General features: G+C 46.8%; 1 protein-coding gene across 4 annotated transcripts in view; it reads left to right on the forward strand.

Annotated features, from left to right (window-relative positions):
- Positions 1–13,494, forward strand: part of SLC23A2 (solute carrier family 23 member 2) — a 134,475-nt gene that overhangs the window by 62,300 nt on the left and 58,681 nt on the right. For all 4 annotated transcript variants that reach the window (XM_036093283.2, XM_036093284.2, XM_036093287.2 and 1 more), the window contains one exon: positions 13,210–13,308. In XM_036093283.2, coding sequence (XP_035949176.1) covers positions 13,210–13,308 — 99 coding nt within the window. The remainder of the gene's footprint in view (positions 1–13,209; positions 13,309–13,494) is intronic.

A 13,494-nucleotide genomic window follows, 5' to 3' on the forward strand; every position in this document is an offset into this window, starting at 1 on the left:
CAGGTTTGGGGAGGGTTTGCTGCTGCTGGCTGCCGAGGGTAGGGGGTGGGCTTCGGTGGCGGTGTGCTGAGGATTTTATCACTAGAGATTTTCTTTGGCATCCTGTGTTGGGTAAGAGTTTCCTCAAATGTGGCAAGAGCTGATTTTTTTTAGAAACTCACATGGAAAGGGAATCAGTTTCTTTTTATTTTATTTTATTTTATTTTAATTTTTTTTTTTTTAAGAGTGCACACGCCTGTGTGAGCGGGGGCAGGGAGGGTGAGAGAATCTTAAGCAGGCTCCATGCCCAGTGCTGAGCCTGACGCAGGACTCGATCTCATGACCCTGAGATCATGACCTGAGCCAAAATCAAGAGTTGGATGCTTAACCCACAGAGCCACCCAGGCACGCTGGGAATCAGAGTTTCTTTCTTTCTCTCTGTCTCTCTCTTTCTCTCTCTCGCTCTCTTTTTTAGGATTTTATTTATTTTTTGACAGAGAGTCAGAGAGAGAGGGAACACAAGCAGGGGGAGTGGGAGAGGGAGAAGCGGGCCTCCCGAGGAGCAGAGAGCCCGATGCGGGGCTCGATCCCAGGACCTGGGATCATGACCTGAGCCGAAGGTAGACGCTTAACGACTGAGCCACCCAGGCGCCCCTAGAGTTTCTTTACACAAAGTAAAATAAAGGTCCATGACAATACTTTAAAGAGAAAAAGAGTAAATCCGTACATAGAAGAAGAAGAATGAATAGGTCACAGTAAGAACAAGAGCTTTGCAAAGCCCCAGCATTCACAGAAGTTAGATCATGTGATCAGAGTTGATTTTAAATAAGAGAAACATAACAAAAGATCTCCTTATCCCACGGGAATCTTGTTAGGCAAATTTGTGTGCTTTTAAAGACAACTAGGAAGTGTGTAATACGAGTGAATGCCACGTGGCAAGAAATAGAACCAGAAAAACAGCAAAAAGTCTTGAAGAACCGTCCTACCCTAAGGGCACAGGCCAGGAAGGACAGCCAGGAAAGGTCTGCAGCTCTGTGTGGAGAGCCCCTGTATCATCTGAGTTCGGGGGACTGTCCCGGGGAGACCAAGCTAATAGCCTGAGCTTAGCGTTGGCAGAGGCCTGCCGGCAAGCCTGTTTCAGCACGTCGGCATTCCAATGCCAAGTTCATGGCGGGCAGGAGTGTTCAAGGCTCCCTAAGGTTTTGTGTCTTCTGCCGCTTCTAATAGTCTGGTGAGAACATTGGGGTCTTCTCTCTTGGGTGCCAGGAGTAGATCGTTTAGTCTGGAGATGTTCGGTATGGACTGAGGAGTAGCTTCATTAGGTTCCATTTTATGGAAGGGTGGGAGAAATAGTCATCATTCATACAAGTCCATCATTTGTTTCAGTTTCCCTTAGCATGTTTTCTTCAGAGCCGTATAATAGGAGGAACCCATAGTGCCCCCAGCGGGTGGGCACCACGCAGACTCGGTAACAGGCTGCCACGGCCCAGTCAGAGAGAGACGGCAAGTCTTCGGTCAAACCCTAAGTGTCAGGGTTTGAATTCAGTATGGTGTGCTGTGACAGCACCCTTGAGGGACCCCTTCCCAGCCATGTTTATAGGGGTGGGCGTGGCCTGTCAGATTCTCAGGGGAGATGGCCTCAGGGTCCTGAAAAATGTCTCGATGAAGCAGCGCAAGAGGAGGGAGAACAGCCGGGGGACAGCATCGCCGTGTCTTGTTCTGGACACAAGCTGAGTGCGGTCAGAATACAGAGAATGGAGGTGGGCAGCAGGGGAGCCAACGAATGATTGTAGCAAAGTTGCTTGAGCTTCGGGGTAGAGAATTCCTGCCATGCGTGCTACGAGAGGGAGGGGCCTGGAGTTGGGAAGCCCAGTCAGGTGAGAACGGCTGGTCCAGGTGAGAATGGTGCATGGTCTGGCCAGGAAGGCGGGCAGGAAAGGGGCTCTCGCCGGCAGCAGGTGTTTGCTGGCTGCCTGCCTGGTTCCTGCTCTCTTGGAATTGACTTCCAATGGTGGGAGGAGGTGGACAAGAAACAAAGAAGCAGAAGCATCAAATGGCACCTGGTGACAAATTCTTTGAAGAAAACAAATCAAGGAAGAGGGATAATGAGGAATAGAATGTGAAGTCAGACAGGGATCTAAATTTAGGGACCTGCAGGCCATTAATTGATTTATCCCTTAAAAGTACGTACTGAGTGCTTCCTACAGGTTTAAGGCTCTGGGGAACAGCAGGGACTTAAACAGACAAAAATCTCTGACCTCACAGAGCTTCCACGCTGGTGACAAGACAGGCAGGGCGTGCTAGAGGTAAGTGAGATGTGTAGATGTTAGATAAATACGAATGAAGAAATAAAATAGGGAAGTGGGACACAAGCTGCTGCACGTGCAGCCGGCCGGGAAAGGCTGCTCTGAGGAGATGGCATTTGCTTGAAGGCCGGCGGGAGTTGAGGGAAGCCCGCTGTGGCCGTGTGTGGGCAGCAGGTGCAAAGCAAGGCACTGAGGCAGGAGGTGCCTGGGACGACTCAGGGACACTGGTGGACAGAGGGCAAGATGGGGTCAACAGAGATGATGTAGACCACGTGGCCCTGGTAAGGATTTTGGCTTTTCCTGACTTTGAGGAAAAGCTGTTGGAGGGCTTTGAGCAGAGTGACACACTCTGCCTAGTTTTAAAAGGATCTCTGGCTGCCGCCGAGCCAGGGAGCAGACTAGTCAGGAGTTGCCTGCCACAGGGCGGCTGAGCTGACGGTGGCCCCAGCCAGGGTGCTGGTTGTGTGGAGGTGGTGAGAAGTGGTCGGGCCCTGGAGCAGAGCTGACCCAGGCACCCCCAGACTGGAGGAGGATGGAAGTAAGAGAGGACAGGCAAGGACAGCTTCAGGGATTTCACCTGAGTCTCTGAAGAATTGACCAAGTACTGAGGTAGAGGGAGGCAGACGGGGGAGCAGGCCCGTGGTGGGGGGGTGGGGGCAGTGAAGGAGTGTGCAGTTGGCCCCTGGGACACTGGGTAGAAAGCAGGGCTTGAGATTGTGGTGCCTAGGGAAGCAGCGTGGGTTGGAGCTACTCACTGGGTGTGAGCAGCGGGAGAGGGTATTTAGAGCCGGGGAATTGGATGTTATCACCTGGGGGATGATGTCGGTAGGAGTGAAAGGGGGTCCGAGGGCCCAGCAGGGTGTGGAGGTGGAGGAGGGCCAGCAAAGGGGACAGGTAAGGAGTGGTTGCTGAGGCAGGAGGGGAACCAACCAAGCTGTGTGTGGACAGCCAGTGACGAAGCCTTGTAGAGCCTTGTAGGTGGAGAGTAAGGATGGGCTGTTGGATTTAGCCAGGGCTGGGCCTTTGCCGGGCGGAGGTGGGTTGATGGTTTGTGGGAGAGTGGTTGCAGGGATGCACCACGGGCCCTAGTGGGGTAGTGAGGCCATGAGAAGGTATTCGGGTCAGGGTTTGGCAGGCCTGCTGGGGTGGAGAAACTGGGGATTGGGGTCCTTGGGGCATCTAGGAGGAAAGTCAGGTAGGTGAGGCACAGGGAGCTCTGAGAGGAGCAAAGAGGTAGATGTGACCAGTGACCAGATTGGGTGCTGGGTTGGAGGCGCTGGGGCTGGGCACCTGGGGGTATGTGGGGGGAATGGGGGTCTACGAAGTAAGCACACAGATCGCCAGGGGCTTTGTTTGTTTCTTTTAAGTTGGTGTGGGGAAGTGAGGAATTGATAAAACATGGAGTTAAGGAGTTGAAAAGTCTGTTCTTTTGTGATGCTTTGTGTCCATTTCCAATCAGGGAGATTCTGATCCCTTGGCACCTGGAAAATCTTTTCCCTCCTCTTACCTTCTGTCAGCCAGCGCGCAGGTCCTGCTGCGTTAACTGCGGAGTGACCAGCTGAAGTCCGCTCTGAACACTGTTGCCTCGGCGTCTTGTAGCACAGAAAACCGTTTCCTAAGTCACGCCCAGGCTCTCTTGACGGTCGGGTTTGCTGGGGCAGTCCTGGTTTGGGTCTGTTGTTTTCCCGCACACGCTTCCATCCAGTTTCCCTGTACTCCTACAAGGGCCCTGGTTTGGATAGTAAATTATATGGTGACCTTGATTACAACCAAGCTTAAGCCTATCAAATAGCTGAAAACATTTTAGCTCTTTCAGAGAAACTTCTTGAAAAGTCTTCCATATGATTAGACTTACACACGAAGACCCCTGCTCTGGTTGTAAAAATCATAACCTGTTCACATTAGGAAATGTGGAAAATATAGTAAAGCATTTAAAAGAGAAAGAATATTTTTGAATTGGAAGGTTATGAAATGGATCAGAAAATATTGTTGGGTCAGTTCCCTCCCACTTTCTATAGTTACTACAAATGAATTTTTTCTCTTGCTGTAGATTTATGCCAGGTCTGACCACTTCTGTAATCCAGCAAACCAGAGAAATGGAGGGCTTTCCTTGTTTGCCATTGATTTGGGGGATTCTGTCAGCATCGGTAAAGACATTATTCTTGTCTTTCAAGTTATTGGTAAAGGAAGGAAGGTTTAAACCTTGAGTAGAAGAAGGTGATGGATTGTGAGAAAGTCTGTACAGAAGAGAAAGGAGGTCATGATATAACAGTCAGAAAGAGATGCCCTGTCCAGCCAGAGTTGGTTTAATTCCTCTCTTTCTGTAAGAGAAGAGCTTGAATCTACTGCATCGTGGCCATGATAAGGGAGGGGATGCTCTCGACAGGTCAAAATTGAACAGCCAGGATAAGCAGCCTTTTCTGTTTAAAGTCTATCAGCTGGAAAATATTTTTTAGGAAAGGGGATATCCTGATGCATGCTTTGAAGTAAAAACACTGAAAAAGATGGGATGCAAATGATTTTGATGCATGGTGTGAGAGATTCTTTCCCTTCTTTCTTTCTAGAGTTTGTGTTCTTAAAAATTAATTTTAAAGGGGCACCTGGGTGGCTCAGTCGGTTAAGCATCTGCCTTTGGCTCAGGTCATGCAGGGTCCTGGGATCGAGCCAAGGACCCTTTAAATTAAAAAATTAATTTTAAAGATTTTTATTTTTAAGTAATCCCTACACCCATGTGGGCCTTGAACTTACAACCCTGGGAATAAGAGTTGTATACTCCATTAACTGAGCCAGTCAGGTGCCCAATTAAAAATTAATTTTTATGCTCTGGTTTTGAGGTTTCAGATAGTATTTCAGCTTTTTTTTTTTTTTAAGATTTTATTTATTTTTGAGAGAGAGCACAAGCAGGAATGGGGGGAGGGGCCGAGGGAGAGGGAGCAGCAGACTCCCCATGGATGCAGGGTTCCAGGTAGGGCTCCATCTCAGGACCCTGAGATCACTACCCGAGTGGAAGTCAGATGCTTAACCAACTGAGCCACCCAGGCGCCCCTAGTATTTCAGCTTTTAATTCAAATAGAGCTTTAGTAGTTTTTCTTTTTTCCTTTCTTTCCTTTCACTCCTTTCATGAGTGAGTGTGCTCATGAATTGTGGGGGGGGTGCTCAGAGGGAGAGAGAGAATCTTAAGCAGCCTCCATGCCCAACGCTGGGCTCCATCTCACGACCCCACAAGCAGAGCTGAAATCAAGAGTTGGACGTTCAACCAACAGGGCCACCCAGGCACCCCTGAGCTTTGGTAGCTTTACGTGAGAGATGTTCGTAATAAAAAAATTACCACCTAGTAATTGGAACACAGACAATTTGGTATAAATGATGACAAAATAACAGAGTTGGTGCAGTTACTTCCTAGAGGAGGTTTACAAAGTTGATGGGCATTTTAGCTGATTGTCTCTTACTTTTGTGTGTGACCAAATCCACAGAATCTGCGCCTTAAAGCACATTTTGTCCGTTCTGCTCTTATTTGAGCCTGCTTTGTGCTCCAAGCCTTACCAGATGTGATGGGTGCAACCAGAGCAGTTGCCCAGGCTTCCCTTACCCACCCGATCAAGCCCTCTCCCCCCCACCCCCCGCATCAGCGCCATCCCTGGGGCCGCTGCGTTCTTTGGATCCTGTGTCAGCCTGGGTCTTTGATCTCCCTGCCTCCCAGCCACGTTCCTTTCCCTGTCATTCTTCCGTGTGTCTTTTGCATTCCTAGACTAATTAAGATTTCTTTTTCTTGTAGGCATTTACACCTCCTGAAATACCCTCCCTCTAAATTCTCTTTTCACTCCTAACCTGTGTTTATGTAAGCTAGGTAGGCAGGATCCCTAATTTTAACAGTTAGAGGTAAGGGATTTCAGATGGATTTCTTTACCATAATCTAAGTCCATAATTTTGATGGAGAAAAAGCTCATTTCCTGTTAGGATTTGATACGGGACTTGAGGAGGAAGATCGGCTATGGGCAGTTGCGTGGTACTCATTACCCGGTGTTTGTTCCCCCAGCTCCTTTAATTTTACGTCTTCTAAAGCACCCGTGTTTCTCCCCAGGCTTCATGGTACAAATGTGGTGTTGGGATAAAACGAGAGTAGCAAGAAAACCAATGTGTTCTTTTCCTTGATGTTTCTTATAGTTCATTTAGGTTCCTTTTCTGTCATTGTTTCACTATTTGTATAAGTTCTTTACAAGAGAAATATGTTCACTGTGGGAAATTTAGAAACTATGGAATGATGTAATGAGGGGAAAAACAAATCATTTAGAATCCCATCAGCAGAAAAACAGTATGCTATTTTGGTATATTTCTTTCTGGAGATTTGAAACAAATATTTGGGAGTTCTTTTATAAAATTCTGATACATACACACAACACACACTGCTTTAAAAAGCCCTTTAGCTTCATATTCTATCCTGGCATATTGATGCCATTGAAAACATAATTTGTAATTGTGACACAATAGCAAATTGTGGATCTGACTTTTGCACTTTCATCAGGATCTTGGGTTGTTTCTCAGTGTTTGCCAGAGTAGATGTTAGCCTAATGTATGTTAACCTTATTGCAAAGCATACTAGTTTTGAATTTTAATGAGGTGGAATACTTTTTTTCCTGTGTTCCTTGGCCGTTCATATTCTTTGTGAATATCTGCCTTCCCCACCCCAACCCCTTTACTTATGTTGAGCTGTACCAACGATCAGAAATGCCACAGACGTATTAGAAGTTACTGTTGTAGAGAACATCACTGGTCAGGTAGCAGTTTGAGGGTGTGGAGAGAGAACCGGCAGCACTCCAGCCTGGGCTGTACCTGTCGGTACTGGTAGCCACAGCCCCCTTGTCTGTATCTGAGATGTTCGAGAAGTAAACGAGATCATGCGTATCGACATCAGATCATGTACACGGTAGGCAGTGAATAAATGCTCCACTTAGCTCCTGCATCTCCACTGTGTTCCTTAAACCAGAGATCAGCAGATGGGCAGGCAGGGGATCTGAAAGGAGACAAATGCCAGTATTGGTGTGAATCTGTGCCCCGAAAACATCAGCCGTCCCCATTACCATCGTCATGGGATGTGTGGGAGGAGGAGCACAGGAGGTTTTCTTTGTGGGCCACCGACAGACACATCGGCCCACCCAGTGCTTCAGGATAGGGGCTGGAACTGGGGAGAGGTGAGGTACCTCTGGCTCCTCTCGAAGGGCAAGTCATGCTGGGGGATGAGGGGCATGTGTACCTGGAACTCCCAGGGTACTTTGGCTGCTGTATCCCAGGTGGCCTCAGGAGACGGCTGAGGAAGTGAAGAGGCTGCCCTAAGAAGCCTGGCTGGGCAGTGCAAGTGAAGGAGGCTGCAGCACTGGTCGTTGAAGAGTGTCATGGGGGCTGCCATATTTGAGGAAGCAGTGAAAACAGGGTTAGGGACTTGCTGCCTCAGACAACTTCAGGGTTGCTAGTGTTCTATCAACTATATCTTTTGGAGTATCATAACCTAAGACCGACAAGCTCTGGAGGTTTAGGGTATGTTGTATAATACTTTGGTTTATTTTTCATGGTAGTTATTTTTGAAATTTCAAATAATATTGAAAGTAGTTGGGAGATTTTTATGTTCTTTTAAAAGGGGTTTGGGTTAAAGGCTGAGAAACATTAATCTTGATACCTTTATTCTTTTTTTTTTTTTTTTTTTTTAAATTTTAGAGAGAGAGTGCAAGGGCCGTGAGCCAGGGGGTGGGGGGGCAGAGGCAGAGGGGGCGAGAGAGGTAATCCCACGCAGGTTCCATGCCCAGCATGGAGCCCGATGTGGAGCTTGATCCCATGACTTTGAGATCATGACCCCAGCCAAAATCAAGAGTCAGAAGCCTAACTGATTGAGTCACACAGGCTCCCCAATACCTTCTTTAAACACATTTTTTAATTGTAGATATGGATACTAGAGGAAATAATCACGTGTGTGTGTGTGTGTGTGTGTGTGTGTGTAGGAGGGTAAGAATAGTGCTACCTTCTTACTAAAAGAATAGAAAACAGTTAATTTGGGGCACTTCATTTTTACTTTGAAAGTGAGTAAGTAGAAAACGGCTCACTTAGCTACTGGACACATGATAGTGGTGGGTGCTTTATACCATACCCCAAATAGGCGAGAGATTGGGTTCTGAACCTCTGGTCAGAGGCACAAGGTTTCCCAGGTCCCTGTACCCTTCCGCTTGCAGGTGTCCACAGCTGCCGTTCACTGCAGCTTCTGTGTGAGTAACACAGGCTCGTTCGCTGTCAGTTTAAATGGGCATTGCCGTGACACTGGCCCTCGGCATGGCACTCCTCTGCTGTCGGCCTGTCTCTCCTGCTTCCCGTACATTTGGCCATCTCAGGATTACTATTTAGAAACAAGTACGGTAGCATTATTCCCTTTGTTTACTAGAAATAAAACACTTGAGTAAGAAAGACATGTTTACAGAGACCATATTAGCCATATTGGGAACAAGCCATCAGCTGGACAAATGTAGGCAGAGAAAACCTGCTTGATTCACAGCTGATGGAGTGATTACACAATATTGGTTTAGCGGAAAAATTTAAAGCCATCAAATCTGGTTTCAAATAGTTTTGGGGGGGGGAGAAAGGACATCTTGTTCCCAAAAGTAATCTGCTGGTTTTGTTTTTTGTTTTTTGTTTTTTTTAAATAAAAACTAGATCAGTTTCCTAAGATGAAAGATGCCAAGATCCAGTTGTTAGCGGCCATGCTATTAATAACACAAGAGAAAACCTGTTTTATTAAGTTTAAGAAGCTTTCCAACTCGTGTTTTATTTCCCAGTTGAAATAATATTTAGAGATTCAAAAATGTGAAGCTTTGATAGTATCAGGAACGTTTTTTTTTAAATCTCTTTCTCTTAAAAAAAAAAAAAAGTCTGTGCCTTTCCTGAAGAACGGATTTTAACATTTGATTTTTTTAAATTTCACATTTGAAAAAAATCCTAAATCATCAGAATAGCTAATTTAATAAACCAAAGGAAACATTAGTAAAACAAACCAGTGTTTTATTTTTCCAGTCATGTTTGGTCATTTCCTGCACACACTCACAGGGGAGGCCACGGGTCAGACAGGCGCCCTGGTGGGCGTCCCCACCTCCTGTCGCCTTTGCCTCTTTCCGGTGCCAGATCCCCCTCTCCCTTCAGTAGAAACTTGGTTCACCTGCTGCTTGCTCCAGAACCTCCTGCCTTCCAGGACGTGGTGGGACAGGACATGTTCTCCCCTTGGGGATGAGGGTGGCCCAGGTGGAGGGCAGCAGTGCAGCTCTGGAACGGGAGGCTGATGGGGATGGAAGGTGGGCTCCGAGGTCCCCGGGGATGGCTTGACCTGTGGAAATATGTTAGAAATCATGGTTAGGTGATTTAGGTCAGTCATCTTTATAGTTAAATAAACATCCAATGCTGGCCTGGAGAAGTAAGCATCCTATGTGGTTTCTAGGAATCAAACACCTTTTGGATTGGCTTACAAACACTGCTCTTGTACCAATTTGTTTCTCTGCCCGTCCCTGCACCAGTCTCTTTGGGGCTGGGACCCACATCCGCCCAGGGCCCAGGCGATTGAACTGGACAGTGGCCTGGACGCTTTCCCCCTGCCCCGGCATTCAGGGCAGGGCTAGTGTGTTGCCCGTCGGACCGTGGTGGTGTCTGCCGGGTGCCCACCCCAAGCAGCTGCGAGGCTCTGCTCCCATCCGGGCAGTTTCCAGGGGCATTAGGGCCACATCCTTGCTCTCTCCTGAACCACACTACCCTTCCCAGAGCACTGCACTGTTCAAACCTTAAAATGGGTTTTAAAACCCATTTAAACTGACATACCACTGTCTCTAGTGCCTGGCAGCAGCCACATACTGGTCTGCCTGCCTCTGTTCCTGTCGCCGTGCCCTTTACCGCACCTCGCCCTTCCAGTCCCATTGCCGGCAGAGCGGCCATCCACAGGGCACGTCCGGTCGTGGCCCGCCTGTGCTTGCCACTGCTTCATGGCTCCCTGCTGGGGGCCTTGTGTCCAGTCAGAATTCCTGAGCCCGGCACCTGCTCCAGGTGGCGCTCCTTGGGCGGGGGTGGGGGTGGGGGGGCAGGACTGCATCTCCATGGCCTGGGCACAGCAGGTGCTCAGACAGTTCATCGAATGAATATTGAGCCCTTGCCTAGGCTGGGAAGCATTTGCATCTTATGGTACTTATTGTGAGTGTGTGTGTGGAATAAGTCTGAAAAGGCATGGAGATTGATAAATCCTGCCCAAATCTCCTGTTTGGTGCGGGTATATGAATTCAAAAAAATCATTGAGGTGAAATTCACACAAATGGTTAACAAAATTAACCATTTTAAAGTGAACGATTCAGAGACATTTCACACGTTCACAGTATTGTGCACCCCATCACCGCTGCCTAATTCCAAAACCTTTTCATCCCCCTGAAGGAAGCCCCGTCCCCACGGGGAAGTTGTTCATCTGGCCATGAGTGCAGATGAAGGGGGTTTTTAGCCAGGATAGGACTTTGAATCAGATCTGGGTTTCTTTGATGACTTAGTAACTGAGCATTGTTGTTGTAAGAGAGTTCATCCTGAGTGTGTGTACGTCTTGGCATCTCCGTGGGCTGAGCACTGCTATGATAGGACTTGGAGCGTGGCTCTGATAGTTAGAGTTTCCTGTTGTGGACTTGAACTTGGCTGGGAAGGTATATCTTGCTGGCAGCTGGTTTTACGGGCAAACAGATGTCCCAAACCTAGGTAGCTTGTGTAAAAACCCATCTCGCGACTTAAGAGGTAGTTCTAGAAATAAATATTTGAAGTGCCATAAGAAAACGCTGCCCTGTAAAAATTATGTACTAGTTTAGTGCAGATCTCTGGCATTCTTTAAAGTAGCCTCATACTTGGGTTATTAATCGTATAAGAAGTTTAATTTTTCACTGCCTGATTTCTTCAACTGTTTAAAAAAGAAGGGATTGAAATGTCTTTGGACCTCCTCAATCTAAGCTATGCTGCTTATTAGATCTTTAGTCTTCATAATTTCTTCCCCATTATAAAAAGTAGTTGTCCTCATTATAGGAAATTCCAAAATATATAAAGGGAAAAAGGTGAAAATGGCCCCACTGATTAAAGACAACCACGATTAATATTTTGGTGGACATCTTTTTTATTGTTCATTTTAAAAAAGCAGCATACAAATAACACACAAATACATGCCGATTATAAAAGACCTCAATGTTAAAGAAGGATTGGGAGTAAAAAATGAAAGGTATGCCCATCATTACTCCTTGTCCGTAGGGTAGCCTTCCTGTTTTTGGTTTGGGGCCTTTCTGCATCCTTTCCCAAGTGTTTGAGACAGAGAGGTTATTAAGATTTTTTTTTTAAGCCTAATTAGGATAATTCTAGGCTTACTGTTTGTGACTTTTTTAAGAAACAGTATTTTTTGGAGTTCTTTCCTTGTCAGTACGTTAGTTTTATTTTTTCTTTTTTAATTCTTTTCAATAGCATTATATTTGAAATGGATATATCTCACAATGTTCATCTTTATTTTTCCCCATTGGTTGTAATGTCTTTTTTTTTTTTTTTTTTGGATGAACATTTAGGTTGTTTCCAGAGATTCGGCATTTTAAGCACATACCATTTGCATGGATATTTCTGGAGGATAAGTTTCTGTGAGTGCAATTGATGGATCCAAAAAATGCCTGTTTTGTTCTGGTGCTAAATTACCTTCTACAAGGGCCAGTCCACCAAGAATGTAATCTCTCTGATAACCAAAGTAGCTTTTTCCCCACACCCTGGTCAACACTAGATTCATCTTTTGAAATATCCCCCTAATTTATGTTAAAAAATGAAGATTTTTATTTCTGTAATTTTAAATGAGGTTGGACAGCTAATCATGTGTTTTAGATATTTAAATTTTTTCCTGTGAGTTGTAGCCTCCTGTCATTTGCCCATTTCCTGTGGATTGTTTTATTGATTTGCAGGTATTCTTTACCAACTACTGATACCGACCTTTGTGGGCTATAGACGTTGCGCTCGACCATCTCTTACTCTGTCACTCATCTTTTACTTCTCTTTAGTATACTTTACAATACCAGATGCTAAACTCTTTATGTACTTTGTCATTTTTTCTCTGTATTTTAAAAATATAGTTGTGCTGCTATTCATGCATAGTTATTTTTCAGGATTAATTTTTCAAGATGGATTCCTAGAAATGGAGCCATTTGGCTACAAGAGTAAAAATATTTTAAGATTCTTGCTACAGGCTTCCAGGACCTAAGATCACTCCATGTGCCTCACCAGGGCCGGCATGACGGGTGGTGATGAATTCTGGTCCTTACTTTGAGGGCCCAGAAGCTAGATTTTGTCAGCAGGAAGAGCCCCACACCTGTCCAGGGGCACACGTGACCGCCTGTCTGCGCCTGCGCCGGCAGGCTGGTTTGCATAGTAACCACGGTGGGAAACGTCAGCACGTCAGCACGTTAGGGGATCAGCAGTGCGCGAGTTGCATCTCCGGGGGACGCCACTCAGAATCGTCCTCACACGGTGACTTGGGAAGGGATCTTGACCAAGGCAGCTCAGGATGCTTCCCGTCGCCCAGAGAAGCAGCTACGCCTCTCTTGGCCTCGGAGGGCGTTGCGGGCCCCGCTCCCCGGGCTTTCTGTGGGTGCTCCTTCCGGCCTCCGCCTGTGGGACCCGCGGGGCGTTTCTCTCCCCCCGTCAGAAACACACGGTCGCTGATGCAGCGCACCCTTGTCCGGAGTTTCAAGAAAACTCGAAACTAAAAAAAAAAAAAAAGAAAACTCGAAACTTGGCTGATTTGGTAGGCAAAAAACACACAGCTGGTGTCTGTTATGAGCATTACAAAAGGCGTCTGAGGAGAATGACAGCGGTGTGCGGTGACACAGCCTATAAGTGAAGTGTTTCTCTGCAGGTGGTGATAAATGGAGGTGCCACGTCCAGCGGTGAACAGGACAATGAAGACACAGAGCTCATGGCAATCTACACGACGGAGAATGGCATCGCAGAAAAGGTACCCCCATGCCCCAGCCTCCTCCCTGTGTCCTAGGCCCGGTACAGGGCGTGGCTGTCCTTCCTGGGGGCTCGTCTCTACCCTTCCGAGTGGGTGTGTTCTCTTCATAATGGAAATAGAAGGGATGAGGAGGAGTGGAAGTGGCTTAATTGTTAATTGTCTTGATGGCAGTTAAGGTGAGACCCA

Source organism: Halichoerus grypus, chromosome 10 (genome assembly GCF_964656455.1).
Source record: "Halichoerus grypus chromosome 10, mHalGry1.hap1.1, whole genome shotgun sequence".
In the NCBI taxonomy this organism is placed as follows: Eukaryota; Metazoa; Chordata; class Mammalia; order Carnivora; family Phocidae; genus Halichoerus; species Halichoerus grypus.